General features: G+C 36.5%; 1 protein-coding gene across 1 annotated transcript in view; it reads right to left on the reverse strand.

Annotated features, from left to right (window-relative positions):
* Positions 1-21027, reverse strand: part of SPAG16 (sperm associated antigen 16) — a 485653-nt gene extending 464626 nt beyond the window's left edge. The window contains exons 1-5 of the mRNA XM_072418546.1: positions 20918-21027; positions 14065-14111; positions 9902-9994; positions 3833-3960; positions 316-453 (exon numbers count right to left, since the gene is read on the reverse strand). Coding sequence (XP_072274647.1) covers positions 316-453; positions 3833-3960; positions 9902-9994; positions 14065-14111; positions 20918-20951 — 440 coding nt within the window. The 5' untranslated portion in view covers positions 20952-21027. The remainder of the gene's footprint in view (positions 1-315; positions 454-3832; positions 3961-9901; positions 9995-14064; positions 14112-20917) is intronic.
* Between the last annotated feature and the right edge of the window lie 1019 nt (positions 21028-22046).

The following is a 22046-nucleotide window of genomic DNA, read 5'->3' on the forward strand; positions in this document are numbered from 1 at the left end:
TTATGAATGTAAAATGTTTGATTACAATATTAAGCAGGTAATGGCTCAACATGAACAGCATATTCTATGCAAGAATTAGTATTGCCCTAAATTTACAAGCAACATTTCTTCAGATTTATTATCTTGCTGAATTGCAAAGTTCACATTGTTCCTCTGCTTGCGTAATATTTTTATTAGACACTGAGCATAAATAAAGGTTTGGGCTATATTTCCTCTTGTGTTGTGCTAATGGATTCAGGCACTGTGCTGAAACTAATACTATTGGAGTTTAATGAGGTTGTGGTGGTCTTATAAAGTTGAACAGTCTTACTATACCTTGCAGCCAGCTTATATGTCTCCACTTCTTTTCTTAAACTCTTTATTTCTTCATCTAACATCTGGTTGTGAGAATAGAGATCTGGAACAAAACCAGCAGCTTCTGGCTGCAGGAGGCCTTTCTGCATCATTTCATACCTAAAAGAATCACAAACGAGTCTAATCATATTTAATGAAAATTTAGAAATTGTTGTGAGCCATGACACACACCTGGGGTTTAAAATATTAAACAGTCATTACCTTGACAACATTTTTAAAGCAGACCTATAGTCATTAATATTGCTAAAAAGATTCCCTATTTGGAAAACATTGAGTTTTGGTACTTTTCTTAATTGCAGTCTTTTGTTTTATCCCCAATATGTGAGGATATTGTGTGGCTTTTTTATGCTGTGATGTATCACCAAAATGGCTAATCCTAGCCTACTAGCTGCTTTGAATGACAAGATACCTTGAATGATAAGCGGGCCCACATGACTTGATATGTGACCTGGGACCTTCTTAAATAACATGCTAATCGATTCTTACTCCAGGGTCTGCATGACACAAAACATCACAAAGCACAGCTGGTAGAAAACACAGTTTACTAAGTTTAGTAAAGTAGGTAAAGTGTTGTTCAATTCAGTAAGCCAATTAAATGCTGGAACCAACTCTATTTTTATTCGATTTCACCTGCACCTGTTATTGAGAACCAAAGTTTACTTTCTTTACCAACATTAACCTACTTTGCAAAATCAAGGTTTTGTCTTAAGCAAATCAACTTTTTTAAAGTGTGTGCTTTGACTACAGGTCAACATGTTCAAAATACTGCCCTTAGGTTGTATTATATGTGATGTTCTGATGCAAAAGCATTTTCCCTTCATTGAAAACTGAAACAAAGCATATCTCAATGCATCTCTCTGTGACTTTGACAGTGAGAAGAAGTACACTGATAAGCCAATATTTTTTTCACTCCATTCTCTCCTTCTGTCAGCATGATAAATAATTCCTACAAAGCTGTGTTACCTTGTAACTCTTTTACCTATGTGAAGTTCATCTTTAAATAATAGCATGAGTTTATATGAGTTCTCACTTTTCTTAAAAGGGCAGAGTCCTATCCATAGCTTTACCTTTTAAATGGTTGTGATGTCCTACTTTCTACAGATGCCAGTGGAAATATATGCATAAATACCTCAATATATAAAACAGAAACATTGAAATCCCCTGGGCTTACTGGGAATGGGAGGTTTGATCTTCCAATAGGGAATATCATATGAATAATTCTATGAGTGCTTCATTACCTCTGAGAGCATCTATAAAGATTACACTCTGATGTAGAACAAAACAATGTAAACTATAATATACACTCTCTGCTTTCATTCTTGTTATCTGCTTTACAATAATAAAGTACTGATGAAAAAATATTGCTGCTGTCATTGGAATAAAATAAATCAGATCTGCCAACAGTGTTCTTGGATGTCATGATCAGCACTGCCCAGTTTGGTCGTATAGGCATTGGAGAGAAAATCTTCATCCATCTGTGGTAGTAAATATGCCATTGGCACATTCTGTAAGGGCATGCAGCAGCCCCATTCCCTCCGGCATCTCTTTACACTGCATGGCACCTTCTTACTGCATGGCACCTTCTGCACAGATTGCAGTTTCCTGATTTGATTGCAATATGCTGGGGAAAAGCTGCCAAGGTGCACAGTAGTAGAGCTTCAGCTAAAGAGAACTATTCACAACTATTGGGATTATACAAGCTTACACGTGAAAGATTTATATTTATCCCATTATTTAGTATCATGGATCACTATACAATTTTCAGATTTTGTGCAATCAACTTTAGATTAACCAAATCTAATAATAATAAGTAATATCAGGATATACCTTACCTAATCAATCGGGTGAGTCCTTGCACTTTATAGTTAGTACACAGTCAGGTTGATAAATGGGTGTGAGATTCTGACACTGTAGTATCAGGTCCGAAAGATGCTGCCCTAACAACTGACTCACCCTCACCAACATGGGTTTATTTACTAAAGCAGTTTAGGCTGCTCATTTAACACAGTGAATTATCAATTTACAAAAGTATTTCACTTAGCTTAGTAAATGTAGTGAATGTTAGTTAGCAGCTGTCAGCTATTATATTATTAGATCAATATCTTTGTTCTGAAACACTTATGCTACGTACACACATCAAATGATTCTCGTCCAATAACAGCCTCAGGGCTGATATCAGACAAGAATCTGGCGTGTGTAAAGCACTCGTCGTCCGTTTTTCTGACATCCGTCCAGGTGGATCCACGGATGGTGAACGACTGTAATAAAAGTCAAGAGGCGAGAGTGCAGCGGGGTGCCACTCCGTCGTTCTCCCCCGTCCATAAAGAAGAAGGGTGCTGTATGTACAGCACTGTTCATGCATCTTCGAGTCTTTTGTCGTTGGAAAGGATCATGAAAGATCCTTTCCAACAACAATTAGTGCACGTGTGTATGCAGTCTTAAGCTAAAATGAGTAAAATATATGCACAAATATAAAAATTGAAGACATAAAGACTTTAAGTCAAATCAGCTATGGATTGTAATAATGTACTACATTACTATGAAATAGAATATTACTGTATTTTATGCTAGTGCTGTTTTTAGGTAAATATATTGTTAATACTTGGAAAGTAAGCAGATCGCTAAGGAACTTAACTTCCCACAATCACCATTCCCCTATCCAGTATATTCATTTTATTCAATATATTTGATATGCGTGCGTGGAAGTGCTGGAAGCAGCACCTGCACAAATGGGCCGAATCTATAAATATACTGTAACAATATTTTTAAGAATTTTTTTATTAGGTTTTCTGGACAGACGTGCTCATTGATCTGAATACAATATAAGTGCAATCAAAAGTACAAGGGTAAAACAAAATATTAAGAAATATTTAAAGGAGAAGGAAAAAAGAAAACTGCCATTTCTAACCTCCCCTTTTATAGGATATTTGCTGCCTCAAATGTTTTTAGACTCTGAACAAGCATGCAGCTAGTACAGTGACAGATCATCAGAACTCTGCTGTACATGTTTCAGTTTGGAGACTGATAGTACTAAAATCAATGAAGTAGCCAGGTGTGCAGCCAGGCACTAAGCATTTTGAGAAGGAGACATTCCTTAGCCCTTTCAGTGTGTAGGTCTGCCAGGAAGCAAGATGTAATGGATGCGGTGACATCTGAATGTGTCCAGTTTTACAGTGTTTAGCAGTTTATTCAGAGCTGCAAGGAAGGGCAATAAACTGCTAGTCTTCTTTAAAGAAGTTTAAAGCCAATACCCTGCTTTATAATTAGGCCATAGTTCATCCGTAACTAGAGTTTTCATAGGGCATGAGGATGAAATATCTAAGACACTGTTTTTATCTGAGCAAAATTACAGATCTTCTTTCTTTTATTTTCTTAACCCCATTCCAATAATAACAATGATGAAATGCCAGGCCTTAGACAATTTTGATAGCTTTTAGCATGCTCAGATGTTATGACTCTAGCCAGAAGAAAAATCTACCATTCTGTCTGAAAGCACTCCAAGGTTTTCATCATCCCCATTTTAATCAGAAAATTGCGCAGAAAATCGTCCACCACTTCAGGTCTGTGAGATGCAGCTCGCTGGGAAGAGACTGGAGATCTCTGTGACTACAAGAGAAAAGAAACGAAATTATAACTTCAGTTATTAAAGAATGATCAAGGTACAAAAAAAAACAAAAAAAAAAAAAAACAAATAACATAGCACAGGGAAACAGCCTAATAAAAAAAAAAAGGTTTAAAAAGTCACACAAAAAAAAAGGTTTAAAAAAAGGTTAGGAGGGAGAAAACGTATATTGGAAATAACCTTTCTGTAATGAATAAGCGGCAGACAGACTTTACAGTTCTTGCTCCACCTTAACTGTCATATTCTTTTACTGAATGGGTACATGGAGTCGCACATGTACATGCCTGGGTGTGATTTCGGTATGTGGTAACTCCAGTCCACATGTGCATGAGTTACATCATTGTGACCCAGTCAATAATGATGGTTGAAGACTTTAGACCTGGAAGGCTGCTGCATGAAGAGTCAAACACCAGAGACCAAGTAGAGCCTGGACAGCGCAGAGTTGGAGGCGGTCTCTTTTGGCAGGTATGTGCTTCCTTTGGACTAAAGTAACAGGCCAACATTTACTTCCACTTTAAACTTACAAAAGTGAAAATTAGTGTTGTCCACTAGTAGTCCATTAGGAAGGAAGGTACCACTGTAGCATAAAGCCAGCAGTATTTCAGGCCTAATAAAGGGACTGTCACTCGTATGTCATGTCACCGAACAGTACAATAGAAGAAGAGGTTACCAAAGCAATGATACTTACCCTATACAACCATTAGTACCATAATGCAGCATTTTTTTACTACATACAGAGAAGTATTTGATTTACAAAAAAACATTGACCTTGATGAGTAGAACACATTTGCCCCGAAGGATCCTATGGTTGGCTTTCACAGAATACTAAGTTACTATCAATCATGGATTTTTTTCATGGTGGGGGATTGACCCACCATGAAAAGCAATGTCAGGAAAAATACAACATTTTAAAAAATTCTTTCATGCAAAAAAAAAAACAAAAAAACAACTTTTGTCAGAGAAACTTTCAATGCCTTAAAAATCCCATACATGCATCTGTGTAACTACTGATGGTCTGGGTTTGGAAGGACAACTTTTAGGCTGTATTAAAACTCAGCAATGAGAACACTTGTTGATAACACCTCCACTCAGAATGGTTACTTCATTATCAGAAAAGACACCTAATGACCTAATATAGAGTATGTATGGGGATCATTTTGTTAGCATACCTAATGGTATCCTGAATACTGAATCAACCTTCTTGCTCCTAATTTGCACACAGATTTTTAAACTCTCATAAATTAACTCTAAACATGGTAACTGCCATTAATAAAATGAGGAACTAAAACACTTTACTGTAATTAAAGCAGCAGTCAGGCACAAATACCTTTCAGTAATAAACTGCCTAAAATAATCCAGGTGCTTTAACAGATCTGACAATATAAAAACAACAAGATGCTTTGTAAAATGCTTTTAGGTGGTTCAATGCCCCATTTTAAGCATCCTAAATATTTGGAAGTAGTGAGTCTTCTGGATTTACATATAGTCATAAAGAAAACAATTACTGGAAAGGTGGTTCTATAAGATGTAGAATCATGGGGTGTACCTATTTTTTCACATGTGGCTTCATTTTTGTTAATCTAGTCATGACACAGTGGTGTCTGTTATGTGTTGGTTTACACTTGGGGTTACATTTAAATAATCTTCGGACCAATTTTTTTTTTAATTTTGTCTTGAAACAAAACCTTTTCTTAATGCTACAGACTTAAAATAATAGAAACATTAATTTTTACATTACTTTATAGTGCCAAAGTAGATACAAGTTTTTAATATTTGGGTTTACAGATGCTTAAAAGGGCAACTAAACTCATTGGTGGGTGGTGAGCTTCTGCCATATAATCAGCATGTATGCACAGAACTAATACTTGCCGATTATGGCACATACAGTGAGTGAAATAAATATTTGATACCCTGCTGATTTTGTGCGTTTGCCTTCTGACGAAGAAATGACCGATCTATAATTGTAATGGTAGGTTTATTGTAGCTGTGAGAGACAGAATAACAACAAAAGAACCCTCAAAAACCCAGTGCTTAAAAGTCAGAGCTTGATGTGCATTGTAATGAATGCAAAAAATATTTGTTCCCCTACCAACCAGCAATATTTTAGGCTCCATGGTGTCTTCACTGTATGCAGGTAATGAGCAGAGATTACGGGGCACCCTCTGTAAGTAGTGCTCCTAATCCAAGCTTGTTACAGTACATTTATAAAAAGACACCTGTCCACAGAAGGAATCAATCAATCAGATTCCAAACTAGCCACCATGGCCAAGACCAAAGACCTGTCTAAGGATGTCAGGGACAAGATTGTAGACCTACAAAAGGCTGGACTGGGCTACAAGACTATTGCCAAGGAGCTTGGTGAGAAGCTAGACAACAGTTGTTGCGATAATTCACAAAAGGAAGAAACATAAAATAACTGTCAATCTGCCTCGGTCTAGGGCTCCATGCAGGATCTCCCCTTGTGGAGTTACAATGATCATGAGAATGGTGATTAAAAAAAAACGAGCTTAATAAGCAGTTTTATTCTACCTACTAATATATGATTATGGTTGGAGATACATTTTAAAGTTTGTTCCTGCTATAAAACCTCACATGCATTGCTTTAATTGGGCGGTTTCTGCTTCCTTAGTCAAATAACAATATTGATCACCTAATAAATATTATCCTATAATGACAAAAAGAAGATATAATACAATACTAAAGGTTATCATGAATATTTAGTTATTCTACTCCGTTGTATTTGTGCCTAGTCATCTAATTCTGCCACAATGCTTGGTCAGCATCTACTATACATTTTTTTCTTCCTCTGTTGAAGCATTCCCCTGCAGGCAAGGTGTCCTTGAAATAAAAGTGCCTGCTACAGCGTAAATGCACAAACAGAGAATAATTTTGGATGCATCTCCATGCAGGATTTATCATCCCATAAAACACTCTGCAGCAAGGCTTGCATTGGCTGCCTGCCCCACATTAGTCTGGCACAATGGTCACTCCATTACCATGTGATCTGCAAAGAATGTACACATATAGTAATAAGTGGAGAGTTTCTTCATGGGTATTACCCTGTACTATAGGGGTGAATAGCTCCATATAACCTGTATTTCCATGATGAATCTTTCACACAATTTTTGGTACCTTTCATACTAACTCTAACACCAGCCAAAATGTGTTTTTTTTTCAGATATTTATGATAGTAATCCCTTAACTTGCGTTCGACCCCTTGGTCGATTGAACTACACCTATAAATTTTTTTGATGCAACGGCGTAGATTACCCCACTAAATTTTTTTCTTGGGAGCAAGGAAGGATCATATCATATAACAAAATCTTATCACTGTCAGTGGCTCTGTGACAAGCACATACCTTCATTTCTTGTTATATTTTATAACTTACAAGGATAGATGGGGAAAGAGCTGGTGGTAACATATGAAATTTCTTCTTGAATGTCTGACAAGTGCTTTGAAAATGCATGTCAACCACTGCTTTTATGAGGGTGCTTGTTGGCTAAAATAAAAGTATTCATGCTTGCTGCATGTAATATAAAGTTTTCACGCAAATTGTCCATAATATGTATGAACACTGGACTGATGATTATCACAACTGCTAAAGGCACCAACCAAAGCTCTACAAAGTATCCCAGAAAATAATTTATTAAAATTCTCAAAAAAACATTTGTTTAATCCACATGAGCACCATGCATAGTTAAGAAACGTAGATGAAGCAAATGCTCTGCCCACAATTCTGCTAGCCAATGCATCATAATCAGATGGGAAAGTAATTATTGAACATCATTGTTTTTCTCAGTAAATATATTTCTAATGGGCTAAAGGACATGAAATTTGCACGGAATGTGGGTAATAACCCAAGTAATCTACACATACAAGGAAATCAAATCAAATCCATCCATAAATTAGGTTAAATGTAATAAAGTGGAATGGCACAAGGAATAAGTCCAGAAGTGGAAAGAACATCATTTCACCCTAAACCGGCAATGACCAGGTGCTCCTCGCAAGATTTCTGACAGAGGAGTCCAAAGAATATTTAGAAGAGTTGTCCAAGCTCCAGGGATCACTTGCAGAGGGCTTCAAAAAGACTTGGAATTAGCAGGTACAGTTGTTTCACAGAAAACAAGAAGTAATGCACGCAACCAACATGACCTCTATGCACGCTCACTACTCAATACTCCACTGCTGAGACTATAAAATTTGTACAAACCTGTGTAATACTGGGAGAATTTAGTGTGGTCTGATGGGACCAAAATTGAACTCATTCAATTAGGATGTCATTACACACACCACGTTTGGAGGTGAAATGGAAATGCACATCAGCCAACAACACCATACAATGAAGTTTGGTGGTGGGAACATCATAGTACGGGGCTGCTTTTCAACATACGGTACTGGCAGACATCATATAATTGAAGGCAGAATGAATGGAGAAATGTACCAGGACATTATTGATAAGAATCTGCTGCCACCCACCAGGATGCTAAAGATGAAACAAGGGTGGACATTTCAGCAATACAATGATTTCAAACACAGCCAAGGAAACTCTGAATTGGTTTCAGAGAAAGAAAATAAAGCTGCTAGAATGGCCCAGTCAATATCCTGACTTGAATACTATTGGAAATCTATGGAAACAACTGAAGATGAGAGTTCATAGAAGAGGCCCTGGAATCTTCAAGATTTGAAGACAGTTTGTGTGGAAGAATGGGCCAAAATCAGGCCGGAGCAATGCATGTAACTAGTTCCTTCATACAGAAGGTGTCTGAAGCTGTCATTACCAACAAAAGCTTTTCTACCAATAAATAAATACATTTCAGTAAGCGTGTTCAATACTTATTACCTGTGAATTTCTACTTTTTTACATAGAACTTAATTTGTGAACGTATTTGATGTGATTTCTTGGTATGTGTGGATTATTTGGGTTGTTACTGACAACTAGTGAAAATTTCATGCCAATAGGGCTACTAGAAATATATTAACTGTAAAAAAAATTGATGTGTTCAATAATAATTCCCCTGCTGTGTATATTACACAGCATTACTAAAAAGCACTTCCATTTATCTAGTTTAGTCCAATATGTAGAGAGTTTTAATGCGGTGTACAAGTATTGGCATCACTTTTATTCATTCATGATAAAATGTATCTCAGTAATCTCAGTAAGCTGGTATGTAAATTGTGATTTTAGGTACACAATAAAGTATTAATCTAGCAAAAGCACCTGAATCAGATAATATACAATATGTACCAGGTTATCAATGATTTCTATGCATGTATTGGTTCAGTCCTAAGACTGGTGTGTAGTACCGTTGCTCTACAAATCACAGCAACAAATGACATTTGGAATGAAAGCAGCATATTATTTAAACTGCCATATAACCAATATTAGAGACTTTATCCATCAAGGGTACTAAATTACAGTGTATTTTCTATAACAATAACTGGAAATGATACCTTGTGGAAAAAAGAATATATTTTCTGAAATATGGGTGACATATGGCACTGCTGTTGTGCAGAAACCATGACATGGCATTTATAAATATGCAGAGCTACTGCAGGAATTTGGATATTTATACACTGCATTACAATAGAAGACACTTCTGGAGAACATTCACAAGTAGTATTCAGAAATAGAAACCTAAATGAATAATGTGTATTGTGAATATATATATATATATATATATATATGTATAATATTTAAAATTCTGTGTATACAAGCATCAATAAAACAGCGTATCTGAAGTTTGTCTGACTTTGGTGTGCAGTTTGTCTGCATAAATTGCACAGTGAAGAAGGAAACAAAATAATGCTAGTGGTAGTTTTCTTCTGTGCATTACCAGACATTTAGAAATAACATGGTGTCTCTATTGTGTGCTATGTTTAAAAATTATGTCATTTATGTGATAAATGAGCAATGTTAGACTAACCTGAAGATCTTCAGCCTGTTCTTCAATTGTTTGAACTGCTCTTAAAAGGTCTTCATCACCATCAGGTAAGCTCAAATCATCATCAGGTGGGATCTGTGAAAAAGGACACAGGGAATCAAATAATGGAAACTACTAGGCAAGCCGAAAAGGGTCATTTATGAATTTAAGAATATATTCCAGACATTTTGGCACCTGTAGGTTAATTTACGCTTTAAAATTTAGGCTTTTTAAAGTAGTAAAAGTATTACAGTAAGTACAGTAAAAACCATTTCCACATCTTACTCCAATCTGAAGGTTAAATTGTGTCTTGCTGAGTAAGAATGTTCATTTTTCTACAGCCGTGACTGTGAATGTTAATCAAAAATACAGATGGTTCAGTGAAAACCATAATTTGCGTAAGGGAATTGAAAAGACCTGACCAAAAGCAGGAATGCCGGACCTACAAATGAATCTAAAGAGCTGGTCTAAAATTAATATACTTTAACCTCTTCCCTGCTTCACTGGCATTTATATTTTCCATTAAAATCTGTTTTCAATTTTTCATTATTCTTTCTGCTCTACTGTGAAAACAGAATGTTATGCCATCCATATAGTATGTCATATAAACTTAATTAAATTCTATTTACATTAACCATAGGCTAGGGGGTCTCTAAAAATTGAATCTTAGACACAATAGTACTCTTAATAGGATTTTTCATTTTATTATAGGCATCATACTTCATTGTATACAGTATTCATCAGCTAATTATTAATTGATTAATCTGTTGAAAACTTTCCTACCTGGAGATGATTGTAGTTTTCCTCTTGAGCAACAGAATCTACATGCACCTTATATGTCAATATGTTTTTTGTTTTGTTCTTTTTTTGTCTCTGTGGAGAAATTATGCCTCTGTTCACCTTTCCATGCAACTACATAATATGGGAGAAGAGGAGAGGCATGGTGGAGAAGGGGAAATCTGTGATATGGCTAAGTGAGGGGAATCCATAGTACATAAAAGCTTGAAGGATGTGAGGTCATGATTCAATAGGACTGATTTATTAAAGCTCTCTATAGTAAAGTAGGCTACCATGGGTAAACCTGGGTGATCAAGTCTGGAATGGATCAGGTCCAGGACTGAAAAGATTTTCCAACTAATAGCAAAAGTTTGCTGGATCACCCAAGTTATCTAATGATAGTCTACCTTCTCCAGTCTTGGGGAGCTGTAGTAAATCAGGCCCATTGTGTCTAACTTGCACTCAAAACAAATTGTATGCAACTGATCACAATTTTAAATATTGCACACCCAAGTTGTGTAGGGCACACACACACATATATATACACACATATGACTATGTTGCCGAATAACTAACAGTTGTAAAATTCAACAATACCAGTACCATTGGGTCCTGTGCTACCACAAGCCAGGGACTATGGCAACCCTTGCGGACAAGAGTGGACAGAGACAGAACTTAGTGATCGACTCGTAGGTTAGGCAATCCACCCGACTTGGATAATTTCCCATGGCACACCTGAAGATCTCTCACGGCACACTAGTGTTTTACAGAACAGTGGTTGAAAATCACTGCTCTAGAATGTAAGACATTGTCCTAACACTCAAAAAGCTGTGTACACAGTAAATTTACCCATTAAAAAGTCTATCTTCCCTGGCCTTTGATAGCTTTAATAATTCTAGCCTGGTATGTACCCTATTGGCAAGGTGAGCAAAAAAATATGCAACTGAAAGAATATTGCCATAGCCAGGAAACAGGCGAAAAAACAGCTGCTAAAGCCGAGAATAGTTATGGGTAGCCCAGGTAAAGCACATTTCAGGTTGGTAAAATTAAGTTGTTCCAGTGAAAGAAAGAAGTAACCTGGTGACCAGGTGGAAATGCCACATTACCCAAGGCCGGAGTCATAGGACCTATGTAAGAAGAGTTAGGCAAATCCCCTAACACAATTAACTGCAGTGTTGTCAGTCATGGTAACATCTCCTTCAGTTCACTCTTCACATGCCTTCGGACTTGATAGACACCCCAACGACCAAATGAAGGAGAAGATTGACAATGTTGTTTTTAAATATGAGCCAGACGCTTAGGTGTTGTCAGGTATCAACAAGATTTAGTGCCTGGCAGGATGTCTAGGTGCAAAAAGTGTGCACATCCTGCCTGATCTTATATTTTATAAGTAAAGGTTTACTTCTGCTTTCCCAGGGCCAAACAAGCGAATATCAAGGTTGCAAAAAAAAAAAAAAAAAGACAGATTGCACATAAACTGATATGAACTTTTCTATTACAATTTCTATTTCAGATGGAATTATCTTTTAAATTCCTAATCAAGGCTAATAAAAACATTTAAAAGAGACATTCTGAATTTTGCATATGACCTTGTGAGTTCTCCACAAAGGATATTTTGTGTAAATGATATGGATTAGGATTCATTTTCCTTGAGATGGCTTTAGTTCTTACAAACAAGTTAATTACATTTACTGTTCTACCAATAAACATTGATGAGTATTTGAAGAGGCTCAATCAACATAATGCTTGTTATTTACTTCCTGTGTACTAAGCCCCCCACAGCACACAGCAATACAAGTGACAGACAGACTGTCTATATTCTGAGATCACTGATGACATTCATTTCCACAGTAAATACAAAGCAAAGTTTCCAACCAGCCCTGCCCTGATTGGGGTTCCCTCTCGGTTTGAGAAATACTTTGTAGTGAAAACACATGCATGTGAAAAAGGAAAATCTTTGCTTATAAACGGAAATGTGGTGGCATATCTTAGGTTTCCTGTAACCTTTTACATCAGCTAGCCACAACAAGTGGAAAATTAGGATCATCAGTCAGTGGAAGCACAATCAACTACTAAGGTGATTGCATTGCTGGCCATGGTGCTGAAATACAAAATGCATCTTATCAAGACCAGACACAGACCACAGGCTTTATTTATAATGCTAAGACTACCTTTAAATGGATGGATGCAGTGTGGTTATCATTTCATCAAGTATGTGAACCACATGCATGGTTGAAATGTTACAAGAAGTGTCTCATCAGAGGCTGCTCATAGGGAAAGAATTGATTTTTATGAAGATTACAGTCACACAGCTGAAATACAGATAAACTCATGTAAATTGTTCCCCATATCCCAATAGTAAAAATCTTAACTATTTTAGATTTCAGTTTAATAAACTATAAAAGAGTGTTGCTAGTTATAAAGTTTCAGAAAGGCAAAGCAGATTTCCAGACATATGTTGGATATTTCAAATATTTTACACCACTGCAGCCTATCACATTAATATAATGTGTGAATGCTACATTTGTATATGCTTTCAGGACTTCTTGTTTGTTTATTTAGTTACTTTATGTTCAGTAAGTTTACCTCCTCTTCATAGTAATGTTACTTATTTGCTTTTGAAGCAGAGGCTATCTGACCAATATTCTTGGTCCTTTTATAAATTGTGGAGTTTGCTCCTACATCTTCTGTATTTAAAATCATATAAAATGAAGAACCTGGAGGGAAGCATGAATCCCTATTTAGAGGTCATTTCAGATGTTCAGAGATGGGACTTCTATGTTAAAATCTCAGAAAGTAAAAACGGCTGTTAGTCTCGGGTGACAAACATATGTAGTGAGTTTATGTAGCTTCAGCAGTTTACCAAAACAAACTTCAAACTTTTTCTCTAAACAATGTAGGTGGGCAGGCCCCAAGGATTTAGGGCAGCAGCACGGTTGTGCTGGAAAAAAAAATCAATATATGAACGAACATGGAGGTGAGGATAAGTGGAATTCCATAATCCAGCATGCAGCACTGACTATGTGATTTCAGTGGAAAAAAGCTAATAAAAGTGTTGTCAACCAAAACTGGAATTTTTTGGAGCACACTGGTTTAATGTCAAATTAATAGATGTTTTTCTGTACTTGTAGTGTTATTTTTAATGACTAATATACTGCACAGATGTTCTTTCTATATTTCTCTGACATATATACCACACCATTTTATATATATATATATATATATATATATATATATATATATATATATATATATATATATATATATGAAAATGAAACCTATGGGAAAGAATAATATGTCACATAATAACAATAATAACAATAGGTCACAAGTAAGATTTAGATTTTAGATTTTTTGCATTTTATGTGAAAAAGCAAAACAACACTTACCTCCTCATATTGGTAGCCATCTTCAGATCCTTCAGTGATAGTAACTTCTATACTGGAATTAAGGAACTAAACCAAAAGCAAAACTTTTTCTTTTTCAAAAACATTCATATTACAATGAATAGACTCTAAGTTACCCAAACATATATTTTGTAGAGGAAATCTTACTTCAGAATAGTCAAGAAAAAGAAAAAATACTTTTTAAAGTATTTCAGATTTTTTGTGGACCCCATATAGCGTAGAACAATCTTTACAATCCCACTATGGGCCTATTGATTTTGGCAATAGCTTTGTCATTACTTATCATATCATGAAATATAGCTTTTTATTTACTGCCACTTTCTTGCATTTTTGTAGATAAAAGCACTACAAAGAACTAGTTGGTTGAGCTGCAGTTATTACAGGTCCCTGAGTAAAGGACACCCGACATACGGACTACTCCTAAAAGCCGACGGTTCTCTGCTCGTTTGTGTGCAGGACTTGATGGGGGGCAGTTGGCATGACTGGCAGAAGTCTTTTGCTGTTCTGCATCATCCTGTAACTCTTTAATGATCAAAACAAACTCTGCAGTTGTTTCTTTTTTCATATCAAAGTACAGTTTGCTCCAGACGTTAAAGAATGTCTAGGCTCAAAAATTTTTTTTTTTTTGCTTTGCTTCTGATTAATTTACAGTGAGGATTTTATACAGTAACTGACACCATGATGACTAATAATAATTTGAGATTAGCTGAACTGAATTTATTCTCCCTTGAGAAGAGACGTTTAGGGGGGATATGATCACCCTGTATAAATATATAAACAGTCCATATAGAGAACTCCCTTCCCCATTATTCACTTTGAGATCATTACAAAGAACAAGAGGGCACTGTTTGCGTCTGGATGAAAAGAAGTTTAACCTCCGGATAAAGAAGGAATTCTTCACTGTAAGGTCTGTGAAAATGTGGAATCAGCTCCCTCAGGAAGTAGTTTCAGCAACTACTATAGATTGCTTTAAGAAAAAGCTGGATGTTTTTCTAGAAGCACAGAAGAAAAATACCAGTGACTGTTGATCCAGGGAACATCCCATTGCCTCATGGAATCAAGAAGGACTTCCTCTGGACCAACTAGGTCTTATAGAGTTTTATATCTGGGATATATTTATTTCCCTAGTGGTTGAACTTAATGGACTTATGTCTTTTTTCAGCCTAACCTACTATGTAACTATGAGACAAACATCTGTCTTAACTGCATTTATTAAAATAATTTACCTGTTCCGACTTACATACAAATTCAACTAAGAATTGTTAACAAACTCAATTAAGACAACTCAATTAAGAATTGTTAACAAACTCAAGAATAACAAACTCAATTAGGAACAAACCTACGATACCTATCCTGTATGTAACCCAGGGACTATCTGTATATAACAACCCTGCTGGTAGGAGACATCTTCTTCCTCTATGTATTCCAATAAAGACAGTTATCACTATCTGCTTTGGGTTTGCTTTACTGTAAGGGAATGATCTTTTATAATCTTTACAAGCCTGATTCTCATTCTACGACAGTTAGATTGGGCAATGCCAGAGAGTGTAAACTGCCCCTGTTAAAGCCCACAGCACTTGCAAATTACTGCCCAGGTCTAGCTTCAGGTGGTTAAATAAATCCAGATTTCTGCTACATACAGTAAGGTTATGTACAAATACTAGATGATTGATGCTTGAGATTAGTGTACTCCTCATCACCTTTTAGTTGGGCCCAGCACACAGCCGCCACCCTTTATTTCCTGTTCTAGTGACAAATATAAACTTTTTGACTTCTGTTCTATAAACAAAATGCAAAGAGAATACATCTATACAGCAGGGACACAGACAACTGACAAATATTCTAACATTTATAGACTGGGGGAACCCTTAAAATTACCCATAGGGAACCCCTGCTATAATTACTATATATACAGAGCTCACAGTACATTATTATGATGGTCAGTGAGTTTAATGCTGTCTACATTGCTGACCAATAATAGGAATATCACTCTTACAGATAGCCCAAACACTCATTGGTGTGAAACTGCCCTGAGAGGTAGAAAATGTTCATTGTTCAATGAATTCCTAGTAACCTCTGGAAGAACCTTTGGATTCCATGGAAGTTTGGTTGGGAAACATTGATCTAATGCTTCCATACTGTATTAAAAATCATGACTGTAAATATACTTTACATTAAACTTAGAATATACCAAATCTTTGTATATGGCCAATGTATATCTAAGTATGGCAGATTCAAAAGGAGGTTGAGAAAATAAAATAAATATAGGTTACACAGTGGCACGGCAGTTATAGTACATATTATGCTACATCTGAAATGGGTAATTACTTACAGCTAGAGTTTTTTTAATGAGATCATAGAGACAAAGATAACTTGATTATTATGTGAGTTTAGTTAGAAATTCCTGTGTATACCTTGTTAATTTACTCCAACATAATTATTTAGGCATTATGAACACTTTTGTAGACATTTAGAATTTTCGCTGTTTAAAAAAATTGCTATCTATTGAATTGTGATATTTTGGAAAGAATGAACTATTTGGTGATAAAAAAATATAATTATACAGAATTTAGAGCTTCACAGCGACTCACACAAATGTGTAATTTCTTCATTTTCAGTGTGATAATCTCCGTGCTGAGATCATTTGAATGCTAGCAAGCGGACAACAAACAGCACTTACTGCCTATAACAGCTAAATGAGCTCGCACTGTCTAGCACCTGTGCTTTACACCATGCAGATGGCAAAACTGTTGCTTATCACAAGAACGCAGTAAATGGAGTAATAACATGTTTGAAATAGATAACACTGAGGATCCTGAAGAGCAACTCCTATAAATCAAAATTCATTTTGTAATTACAACTATTCCATGATGAATCAGCTTTATAAATGTAGTGGGTTTTGCACTGTACCCTTAAAATTTATATCTAAGAAGCATCTATTGAGGCTTGAATGGACTTGGCAAGGATCCGTGTTACACATGAACATTGCTTATAATTGCTTTCTCACTGTGTCATTCAGACAGGATTGCAATGGAACATTTTCTTGCTGTGTCAATCAAATGGGATTGTAATAGAAGCCTAGCCAACGTTTAAGAATAGGAAAACAGCCATGTACCCTAGTCCACCGTCATGCCAGAACTGTGTGTATGTGTAAATAAATATATATATATATATATATATATATATATATATATATATACACACATAAATATTTATTTAATTTTACTTGGATACTGGTTGACTAGCTATTTGCATATTATTATTTTTGGGTATACAATTTGGTAATATAATTTCTCAAGCTTCTTTATTATGACAAAGGCATAGGCAATACGTTATTATTTTCTTTTTTTCCTTAATTTTTTGAATTTTTTATAGAAGGTAATATTTAGGGCATTTTTTTTTTATTCCTAATGTTTCATTAAAAAAATGCAATGAAGTTTCATTTGTAAATGCTTCGTACCATAATATTACTTTTAATGTAATTTTAAACAGAACAAATTATAGAATAAAATGATATTAGAATAATGTTTTGAAAAATAACACTGTACAAGTTTTAGTTTTTTTTTGTATATTAAAGGAAAAAAAATTCAAAACAATATCAGCCTGTCCTAAAAATAATTATTTGAGTTCATTTAGTGAATAAATGGACCCTAGATCTTCAGCCTACGAATTTTTTAAATATTTTACTTACTGAGTGCATTATGCATTCTGCAATAAATTACCTGGTGGTCTTCATCTCAAAGGTAAAGATTACATCTTTCACACACACAGACCTTTCCTGCAGAAATCCAATCTCACAATCTCACAGCAAAGAATGAAATGGAACGCCAATATACAACATGAAAGGGTAACACATCCATGCGTGCAACTTCTTACCTTCAATGAATGCCATTATAAATCACTTAATGGGGTAAGTTCAGGTATACTGCACAGAGGAATCATCCAGAAACATGGATTAATTATCATCCCTTAACAATAACATCGGCTACAACTGGAATACTTGTATGTACAAATCCCATTTCCTTTCCTCTATTTAAAATCATGGAGTTCTCTGTAGAGGCCTCCTGGATTGTTGCAGGGGGAGTTAAATGACAAAGGTGATTCATATTGTACACACAAGCCCAATACACAGTTGTATCATTGGTTTTCTTTACCCATCCATTACAATTACAGCTCCTTCATGCCCAATCTTAAAAAAAAGTATTTAAAGAGATTTTAAATTAATACAAATTAATACAAATAAAAAAACATTTTTGCAGTGAAATTCTAGACATTATATTGTAACTTGGCTCACTAGAAGTACAATATACACATATGAGTGCCAGCATATGTGATAGTACAAGAGATAGAATTATACTTTTAGGTAACATAATCAATCAGTATACAGTGGGATGACATTATATGATGCCATTTTTACAAAAAACACTCTACCCCACCTGGTGCTTGGTAAAACAAACAATGCAAATGCTAAAACCTATACCTACAACAGGCATCAGGCCAGTGTTCCTTACAATAACTTAAATAATCCCTGCTAGGCTCTTCCTGTTTAGACCCATACTGGCTTACACCAAAATGCCCCATGTCCCTTAAACCTGGATACATAGCACCTTATCAAAGCAATCGTGAGTTATAACTGTGCCATGCCTCATAAATGGCCATATTGCTATTATTTTGATGGACAAATACTGAATAGTTAAAGTGTAACAGAATGCTTGGTACACTATAACACAAATTAGTTTCCCCTCCTCTATAGGTTCTCAGTTCCATTGTGATATCACTGACTAGATCACCAGCCGATTGTCAATAATCTTCCTGGATGGATCTGCATATATGTTGTGTGATGTTATTTATTCTTCTGACTTCTCAGAATCAGCATATAGGTAATAAAATGAGTGTCACTTCCTAATAAGAGAGGAAATAATGTCCCACTTGTGGAATATTGGCAATTCAGGGAGGTGTGTATAGCAGAAAAGGACAGGCGATGTCACTTCTGCAATAACTGTCCTTACCTGCCTGGCCAGCGGTCATATTTTACTGAGCTGTGCATGTTAAGCATTGCTTGCCAGGGGAACTCAGCAAACCCAGCTTCCCATGTGTTGGGAATAAATTAAGTCCTGCGTGCCTGTGTAGGGGGTACATCATCTCTGCCAATCAAGATTGTCCTTTTATCTCCTTAGAAGGGAGATGGCAGCACCCTACAACTGAACAGGGATAGATGAGTATAACATTTACCTTTAAATGTGTATATTAAAGCACCAAATATTCTAATTTAAACGCTGCAAGAACTTATTCATGGTTTATCTCTTTTTTATGCATTTTCAGGTCCATCTAAAGTTCTGGTAACCTTGGTTAGGGCCAAAAATACCAGTGCCATGTTGACTTACATATTGGAAGTAAGACCTAGATTGTAAGCTCTTCCTGTCCTCTCCTCCTCCTGTGTCAGTCTGTACCTGTCATTTGCAACCTCTATGTACAGCACTGCGTAAAATGTTGGCGCTATATAATTCCTGTTAATTATTATTATTAATATTAATAAAGACCCTGTTCAGACTAGTGGTCACAAATCCTTTGGTTAGCCTGGCCTGGGTACCAATGTATGTGACCGGGAGCAGCTTTTAGTGTCATCTTCAGTGTTTGACAAATGCTTTTTCGTGTTGTTGAAGTGTGATTCCTCTGCAGGAGAAAAAACAATCACATGGCCAGAAGCAAAATATCACTTCCAGGAACTGTGCCACAACCTCACTGCAACTGCAAATAGGTATAAACACAAAGTGGTTCCCAACCGCTCACACACATCTGAATGGGATGAGTTGGAGTGTTTCAGCATGCGGTACAACACTGAAGTTTACTGCAATATTTAAATCAGGTGGTGCCTGTTAGAGAAAACTATAACACTGCCAGGGGTTACAACATTTACTTTTTTATTATCTACATTGTTTAAATTGGAACTAAAATCCCAATTTAAACTTTAGTGATTCTGGCTGGTGGTTATTGCAGATAATGACAAGAGATGCCTCTTCTTCAATAACATGTTTAGCTGCCCGAGGATATGTGAAAAGCCTGAGCTGCTCATGTGCACCATTTGCTTTACTTGTTGAAAACCTGGCATTCCCTGCTTGTGCCAGGGATGGGTAAATTCAGGAGCTGGGCGACGACTGATCGAAGATTGATGGTGGGCAGAAGAAGAAAGATGTTGGCTCCCAGCGAGGGAGTGTGGATAGCATGCTACAGGTTTAGCTGGGCTTTATTTAATTAACTGCATGCCCCTGATATTGTAACTCATTGCCCCATTTTCTTCAAATACAAAATGTGCTGCACTCGAGCACTCCTGGGTGTGGCGTGTTTGTGTCCGTCCTCATCCTTACTTTTCTATCTACTCAAAGTAAAAATGATCATGCCAGACTTCACTGGCTGCATGCTCGTTCCAGATCCAATATTTGATGAAGTGCTCAGCCCTGAGATGGCAGCCAGGTTCTCTTTCCTATGACATGAATGTCAGTGTTATTATGGTATTGATGGACACATAATAATGTCATGGAATGGAGTCAGGGGTGTGATCATTCCCCAGCACATTTCAGTACACACGCTGCCTGCTCCTGTACTCCATGATGCTGCAATCACAGCAGCCAGGCAGAGGCCTCTTCCCTGATATACGATACAACACATTACTGACACGAAGGACAGGCAATGACAACAGCATCCCCTATACAACAACACAGCCAGCTATATGCTCCCTCCCCTGAACCCTGCCATCCCCGTCCAGCTCCCCCCTCAGTACCAGTCCTGCCCCTGCCCATGTCCCGGTCAGCGAGCCCCCACAAGCAGGGTAGGATACGTTCCAGGTAGTAGTTGTCTCTGTCCCCCTCCATTGCTGCAGGTGCACGAGTTGCTGCGGTTGGAGTCTCTCCGTTGCTAGGTAACCACTGCTGCCGTCTGAAGTCTCGCGAGATGTCCTCCCGGAAGACAAAACTAAAAGACTGCTCGATTGTAACTATGGCAACCGAGGACGCCGCTACCAGTGACGGAGCGGGATGTTTAGGAAAACAATGATAACAATGATGTGCCGATAACGTTCTAAGTGATCGAAGCCGCTATTATTCGTTTAAATTTAAATCTGGATTATTTTATTAATTGTTCACATTCCTTTCTATCCACTCGAGCTTCCCCATGCTGATTGTTTCTTTTTAAACACACTGTAAAGAAAAAAATAAAAATGGTGTAGAAATCACTTAAAGCGGACTCATAACCAATAGCGTACATACAAGGGTAGACAACTATTTTATGTAAAGTAAAAATGGTATTCTTTTTTTTCTGCAACATCATTAAAATAAAATATGAAGCCCCTCCCCTTCTGTCTTGATTGCGGCATGCACAATGAGATCAGAAATTATTTTATCCCCTTTACAGCCGGCTACGTCTCCCCATCTCAGGCCTGCGTTGTGTGAGATCGGGTGACATAGCTAGAACAAGGAAGAAGGGCAGACAAAGTTGGCGGCAATGGGAAAACAAAGCCTATTTAATGTACAGCGCTGCGTAAGATGTTGGCGCTATATAAATCCTGTTTATTATTAATAATAATAATATTAATAATAAAAGCTTATCACTGTTTCAAGCAGCGTTCCCCAACCTCACGGACCTCTAAATTCATAATTTTAATGCCCGTGGACCATTAATATGAATTTTAAAAAAATAAATACATTTGTAAAATAATGATCTTCCTAATGTTGCCTGACAAGGACTGTGGAGGCTCTGATTCATTGATTAGCCGACGGTTAGGTCACGTATTACTATTGTTACTATTATCACTAGTTGCATTATCTTTGGTATTACTAAAGAAATGCTAAATATTTGATTGCTTTTTCTCACTCATTCTAGGTTTATTTCATTTGAATCAAAGACCAAACAAGAAATGATAGTTATCAAAGTCAAACTATTTGATGCCGTTAAATATAACAGGTAAAGAA

This window comes from Pyxicephalus adspersus, chromosome 7, assembly GCF_032062135.1.
Source record: "Pyxicephalus adspersus chromosome 7, UCB_Pads_2.0, whole genome shotgun sequence".
Classification (NCBI taxonomy): Eukaryota; Metazoa; Chordata; class Amphibia; order Anura; family Pyxicephalidae; genus Pyxicephalus; species Pyxicephalus adspersus.